Raw genomic sequence first — 7366 nt, forward strand, 5'->3', positions numbered from 1 at the left:
ACCATCGAGAGCATCCTGACTGGTTGCATCACTGCCTGGTATGGCGACTGCTCGGCCTCTGACTCCAGCCATCCTAGTCATAGACTCTTCTCTCTGCTACCTACTCAATAAGAGAGAAAAAGAAAATGGAGCGCTACCCTCTCGCGCGCAGGAACTAATCTGAGGACACCTGACTACTTTTGAAAAATCTCGCTCATTTTTCAAAATAAAAGCCTGGTCACAGCCTGAGGAAGCCATTGGAAAAGGAATCTGGTTGATACCCCTTTAAATGGAATAAAGACGGGCCAGGAAACACAGATATTTGTTTTTTATCACTTCCGGGTTAGATTTTCTCAGGTTTTCGCCTGCAGAATCAGTTTTGTTATACTCACAGACAATATTTTGACAGTTTTGGAAACTTTGGAGAGTTTTCTATCCTAATCTATAAATTATATGCATATTCTACGATCTGGACCTGAGAAATAGTCCGTTTACCTTGGGAACGTTATTTTTTATTTTTTATTTGACCCCTAGCGTCAAGAGGTTAATTCACTTTTTACTTAAAACTGCATTGTTGGTTAAGGGCTTTTAAGTAAGCATTTCAATGTAAGGTTACCTGTTTTGTTCGGCGCATGTGACAAATAACATTTGATTTAATGGAGTGTATTGTTACACAAGTGGAATATGAAGCAGTTCCGACATCTGTGGTTACATCCCAAATGGCACCCTATTTCCTTCATTGTGCACTACTTATGGGCCCTGGTCATAACACTGTATACGGAAAGGGTGCCATTTTTGATGCAGACTGCTTGTATCTCTGCATGTGTAAAGCTGTATAGTGCACGTCTTGAAAGCCGAAAATAGCTTTGACACCTGAAACCTGATGTTGTCTTTCAGTGATCCACAGAACACAGCTATGGTTCCATGGTCGCATCATTAGAGAAGAGTCGCACAAGATGATCATGCAACAAGGACAAGTAGACGGGTAAGACTTAGAAGCTGTATTATCTTTCTTAGGCCAGCCTCCCATCCATCCATCCTAGTACCCACAGACCATCCCTATGTATAGATGTACAGCATAAGTGAAAATGTTTTATGTGTGCGTGTGTCAGGTTGTTCCTGCTGAGAGACAGTCAAAGTAACCCCAAGGCGTTTGTCCTGACCTTGTGCCACCACCAGAAGATCAGACACTTCCAGATCCTACCGGTCAGTTCTTTATACTCATCTACCTCTATTCGGTTCCACTTCCTTCTTGTTCATCCAATTTGGCTCCATCTCAGTTTGCTCTCACATCCTATCTCCTGCCTCCATCTCAGCCGTATTGTATATTGTCTCCTCTCTCTCTCACAGTGTGAAGAGGAAGGTCAGATGTTGTTCAGTTTGGATGATGGCTCCACCAAGTTCACAGACCTGATCCACCTGGTGGAGTTCTACCAGCTCAACGGAGGGGTGCTGCCCTGCAAGCTCAAACACCCCTGTACCGCCGTGGCCTTGTGACCCTTCACCCCTGACCTCTGACCCGTGTACCATACGCCTGCCCTCTGGTCTCACTACACTACCCTCTGTCTGCAGTTAAATTCTCTACCCTTTGTTCACTAGGTCGTCAAGTGTGCACTTATTCACTCATTCCTTGTGGATTTAAAAGGAAAGGAGTGTTGGAAGCTGATGGTACATGCTTAGTTACACCAATGCTTTTAAAATGCATGAGGGGTAGTGAACAATTGCACACTTTGGGGGGAGGGGTGGGGAATTGGAAAGTGGCCACACAGATAGATAAATCGACAGACAAACAGACATGTGGTGTACTATAGTGATCTGTGGAAATCTGTGGATCCAACCAAGCCCCTGTTTCCTCCTCCTTTACCCACCTCAGACAGACGATAGACATGGGGCTTGTTTCCCCGCACTTCTTTATTGATCATCAGGGATCGAATCGATCACAACGATTGACCATATGTAAAAATCAACCTGTGCAGTCCAGTCTTTATAAGCTGATCACCTGATGCTTCATGCTGCCTACTGGCTGACGTTGCCTTGGGGGCATCCTGAAGCGTGACGTTGCCTGGGGGGCATCCTGAAGCGTGACGTTGCCTTGGGGGCATCCTGAAGCGTGACGTTGCCTGGGGGGGCATCCTGAAGCGTGACGTTGCCTGGGGGGCATCCTGAAACGTGACGTTGCCTGGGGGCATCATGCCCTTCCTCTGCTTTCCTTATTGGACCAACCATCTCACTCTATCTACGATACTTTATACACGGCCACTAGGAAGAGAAAAAGCTAACAACAAAAAGAACACAGAACAAAAACAAACTGTGTTGGACGTTTGTTTGAAATGGCAGATGATTGTTTGAGATGTGGACTTCCCTGTCAGAGCTGATGACGTTGCGATGATGTGGTAATACTGTTGCAGAACTATTTGCACTTCTGAACAGACAGCCTACAGTTCTCTTGTAAACTGAATGAAGCTGAATGCTCCTTCTCAACCTGCTCTTCCTCCTCTCTTTCTGCTCCTCATGTCCTACTCTTCCTCCTCTTTCTTGTCCTGCTCTTCCTTCTCTCTTTCTGCTCCTCATGTCCTACTCTTCCTCCTCTTTCTTGTCCTGCTCTGCCTCCTCTTTCTTCTCATCTTGTCCTGCTCTTCCTCCTCTCTTTCTTCTCCTCTTGTCCTGCTCTTCCTCCTCTTTCTTCTCCTCTTGTCCCGCTCTTCCTCTTCACTTTCTTTTCCTCTTGTCCTGCTCTTCCTCCTCTCTTTCTTCTCCTCTTGTCCTGCTCTTCCTCCTCTCTTTCTTCTCCTCTTGTCCTGCTCTTCCTCCTCTCTTTCTTCTCCTCTTGTCCTGCTCTTCCTCTTCACTTTCTTCTCCTCTTGTCCTGCTCTTCCTCCTCTTTCTGCTCCTCTTGTCCTGCTCTTCCTCCTCTTTCTTCTCCTCTTGTCCTGCTCTTCCTCCTCTCTTTCTTCTCCTCTTGTCCTGCTCTTCCTCTTCACTTTCTTCTCCTCTTGTCCTGCTCTTCCTCCTCTTTCTGCTCCTCTTGTCCTGCTCTTCCTCCTCTCTTTCTTCTCCTCTTGTCCTGCTCTTCCTCCTCTTTCTGCTCCTCTCGTCCTGCTCTTCCTCCTCTCTTTCTGCTCCTCTCGTCCTGCTCTTCCTCCTCTCTTTCTTCTCCTCTTGTCCTTCTCTTCCTCCTCTTTCTGCTCCTCTTGTCCTGCTCGTCCTCTTATCTTTCTGCTCCTCCTTTCTGCGTAAGAAATCCCAGCCTGCTGATTGGATTAGATTGGATTAGAGGCTGTAGAGCCTTTCAGGACTGAGAGCCGTGCCTCTCAGTCTTGAAAGGCTCTCCAGCCTCTCTGTTCCTGCTACGTCCGGCTCCACCTGATCCCATCAGAACATTTGGAAAATCTAGAACATTCCCTGCAATCAACCCTAAAATTCAGAGAGATGAGAACGGAACGGAAGGAAGAGAAGTCTCACAAACCTGCCCCCTGCACCTTCAATTTGGACTGTCAAGAGTTCAATCTTTCAGGCTACGTTCCAATACCCACACCAATATTGCACTTAGAACGTATGCCCAATGCATTTTTTCACTGTAAGTGAACAAACCTCATCACCGCCAGTCAGTATTGTATGAATGTCAATTAGTGTTCTCCAAGTCAGTTGTTAGCTTCCTACTGCAGTCAGCATGATGCTGTGTTCAAATACTATTTGAAATCATTTCAAATACTTTCTGTGCATGATTGAGCTTGCCTGGCTTAATAGACTAATATAACAGTCCCAAAACTTCAACCCTCTGGCACTCAAGGCAATCTAGAGCAATCTCCCAAGTATTTGATACATTTCAAGGAGTATTTGAACCTAGGTTTGGCTGTATTGTCCCTGACCCACACCTTGATGTTGTAGACCAGGGGTGTCAAACTCATTCCATGAAGGACCTATTGTCTGCTGGTTTTTGGTTTATCCTTTCAATTTGTGTCCAATTAAGACCTAGACAACCAGGTGAGGGGAGTTCCTAACTGATCAGTGACCAATAGATGTGAGAGGGTATTCATTCTCAGAATGCAGGGATCCATTTAAAGCACTCCCCAACATGCCTGTATTTATGTTGAAATGTATGCAAGGTTGACTTTGCTGCAGCCATAGTTAAATTAGTTTCTCTCGACTTAAAGTGAATATTGTGTGTGCGTGCGTGTGTGTGTGCGCGTGCGTGTGTGTGTGAAGTCATACTATTATAATGCACATAGTCAACCTATCCTTTTATCTGAAATGTATTATGTTCCAAATCCTCCTCTCCTGTTTAGGAATGGAAAAAAGGGTCTAGTAGGAAGATTTCTGTGAGTATTGGGACTTAGCCAGCCCCTGTTTGGTCCTGTACAGTCCCGTCCTGTTTTGTCTGATCTTGTTCTGTCTTGTCCCACCCTATTCTGTCCTGAACTGTTCTGTCCCGACCCATTCTGGCCTGTCCCGTCTTATCCTGTCTCGTCCTTCTCAGTCTTCTAGCGTGAGGCAGCAGAGCTGTTGGCCTAGCAAGTGTGTGACATAATACCTGCTCAAAGCTTCCACCAGATTTACTAGACGCACGCGCAAACACATACACCGTCCCGTGCCAGATTGACAATTAATAGCAAGGGGCTACCAGGCACTCTGCCAGGCCAGCTCTCTGAATAACGTCACTGTTGTCACTCCCGTTCCATCACTCCTGAACCATACCTGACTCTACAGCTCTACAGGAGTCTGCACTACCAACCAATCACATACTTCACCTCACTCAGAAGCTCTGGCTAGACATCTTAGTCAGTTAGGGCAGGCTAAAATTTTAACCACCCCTCTGTCTCTCTCTGTCTCTCTGTCTCACACTCTCTCTCAATCTTTGCCTCTTAATCACTGTGTTATAATGCAATCCTTCACAGAAGTCCAATCATATGGATGTACAGTATATATAAATTCAGCATATGAATATCTATTTTATAGAATGTGAAACTATGGAAAAGCTGTAGATCTAACACTGTATCTAGGTTTCAGATCACTATGAGCGCGTTCCAAATGGCACCCTATTCCCTATATAGTGCAGTATTAAAGGGAATAGGGTGCCATTTAGGACATTACCTATGTATTGTGCGTTATGCTTTTGCTCATCACTCCGTCTCAAATGAAGATGAAGATTTTTTTTTCATTATTTGATTTTATCACAAATTGAACTTTTATATATATATAAAAAGAATATACCAGAACATAAACAGTATTAAATTAAGCTTTCAAACTGGACTCTTAGCATGCATTGAATTCTGCAGGATGTATAAGCTGACTGGCTCAGAATGTTAACTGTCTATGTAAGGACTTTCGATGCTGTCAAAGTCGTGAGTCGCTGTCCTGAACATGACTTAGGCCAGGATTCAGTCAAAGGCGCGTTGTCGACAAGCCCACTGCACTGTCCACAAGCCCACTGCACTGTCCACAAGCCCACTGCACTGTCCACAAGCCCACTGCACTGTCGACAAGCCCACTGCACTGTCGACAATGCGCCTTTCAAATGCAATTTCCCTGACGTTTGTGGAGAATACATTTATGGTAAACGCTGCAGATGTCGGCACAAGCGTAAATTACCTTGAAAAGTGCAATGCACTTGTCGACAAAGCATCTTTTGATTGATTCCGGGCCATGCAGCTTTCCTTACACCGGTGTTTCCAAAGCTTGGTCCTGGGGACCCCAAAGGGTGCATGTTTTGGTTTTTGCCCTAACACTACACAGCTGATTAAAATAATCAAAATTAGATGAAAGTTGATTATTTGAATCAGTTGTGTAGTGTTAGGGCAAAAACCAAAATGTGCACCCATGGGGGCCCAGGACCCAGTTTGGGAATGGTGAGTCATATTGCTTACGTCACCCATCGACGTTTTCTGATCTAGGCCTACATCATAAAAAGGGCATGATCAATAGTCTAGGGCAGGGGTATTCAACTCTTACCATACAAGGTCCGGAGCCTGCTAGTTTTCTGTTCTACCTGATAATTAATTGCACTCGCCTGGTGTCCCAGGTCTAAATCAGTCCCTGATTAGATGGGAACAATGAAAAAAGGCAGTTTAACTGGCTTCGAGGTCCAGACTTGAGTTTGAGGGGGCTAGGGACTAGAGACTGAAATGGAACCAGCTAAGGATATCTCTCTCATACATTTATCAAATAAGCCAGAAAAAGAAAAAAAAAGTCAATGTAAGGTTGGACGAAAGTTTTTTCTGTGCCAGTCTAGCCTTATACCTTCCCTGTCTCTCTGCCCTTAACTCCATGTACCGTATCCAGGGTCCTGTTCCATACGGCAAACCCTAGCAGAACCTTTTTGCAAGGTGAAACTATAATCTTGTTTGTTTCAATTGGATATGTTCAGGTAGTTTCTTTGTTACACTTTGGTTTAATACATTTTTTCACTACTGAACACAAACCATCTGTTCTGCACCACTCAAGCCCATGGGCAAGGATTCAAACAAACCCACAATCCACAACAACCGACATCGCGGTGCACTTGGCTTTTGAGGGTAATTGATGTTTTAGCCGATACCCGCTGCATTTACCCGAATAGGATCTCTGCGAATGTCAGCAAAATTACCTTTTAATAGTCGAATGCAGTGTGCTGTCGGTGGGCGGCGCATTGGGGTTTGTTTTCATCCCGTCTCATGTCTTTTAACGGAGGTGTCTGTCCACTCCTGTTCTCTCTGAGAGCTAAATGTCAGGAAGACATCTGAATCAACCACGTTGTATATCCTGTTCAGGTATTTTTGTACAAAGGGATTGATATATTCTCTGATTATTGGAAATTAGATTAAAAGGTGACATTGTTATGAACCAAAAATGCTGATCTGGTCATTATTATAATGTTGTGTAATCATCCTGTGGCTCTGGTGAGGTAGTGTGATCACTGAGAAGGTGTTATGGATGCATTCTCTGTGTGTTGAGGTGTCAGACGCCTTGTTTGCTCTTCCTCATAAGCCTACATCATGTGAGGGGGGGGGGGGGGGGCTGCACTCTATCAAGCATCACACAAGTAGACTATCACTTTGACCAAGGTCAAAGTACACTTTTTATTTACACACACATTCCACTATATAACTTCCTTCCTCTTTTTAGTACGAGTCAAACTGCTCCTAGTCCAATCCTCATGCAACTCAGGAGTGTGTGTGTGTTCTGATTCCCACACTGCCTCAGCACTCCTCTTAGAGAGGCGTGACGTGCTTGTCCTGCCCAGGTGGCACGTGTGGATTATAACGTGTTTAGAGAGTGGTGGAGTAGTCAGGGCTCGGTTTCCCAAAAAGCATCGGAAGGCTAAGTTCATTTTAGAACCATAGGATGATGGGAAACCGGGCCCTGGGCTGTTCAGAAGTACTGTTAATCCCACAGGATGACAGAGCGACTC

General features: G+C 45.0%; 1 protein-coding gene across 3 annotated transcripts in view; it reads left to right on the top strand.

Annotated features, from left to right (window-relative positions):
* Window positions 1–6805, top strand: part of LOC139554973 (growth factor receptor-bound protein 10-like) — a 55586-nt gene extending 48781 nt beyond the window's left edge. For all 3 annotated transcript variants that reach the window (XM_071368308.1, XM_071368309.1, XM_071368310.1), the window contains 3 exons: window positions 877–964; window positions 1092–1185; window positions 1330–6805. In XM_071368308.1, coding sequence (XP_071224409.1) covers window positions 877–964; window positions 1092–1185; window positions 1330–1476 — 329 coding nt within the window. In that variant the 3' untranslated portion in view covers window positions 1477–6805. The remainder of the gene's footprint in view (window positions 1–876; window positions 965–1091; window positions 1186–1329) is intronic.
* Window positions 6806–7366: the final 561 nt, after the last annotated feature.

This window comes from Salvelinus alpinus, chromosome 26 (assembly GCF_045679555.1).
Source record: "Salvelinus alpinus chromosome 26, SLU_Salpinus.1, whole genome shotgun sequence".
NCBI classification, from domain to species: Eukaryota; Metazoa; Chordata; class Actinopteri; order Salmoniformes; family Salmonidae; genus Salvelinus; species Salvelinus alpinus.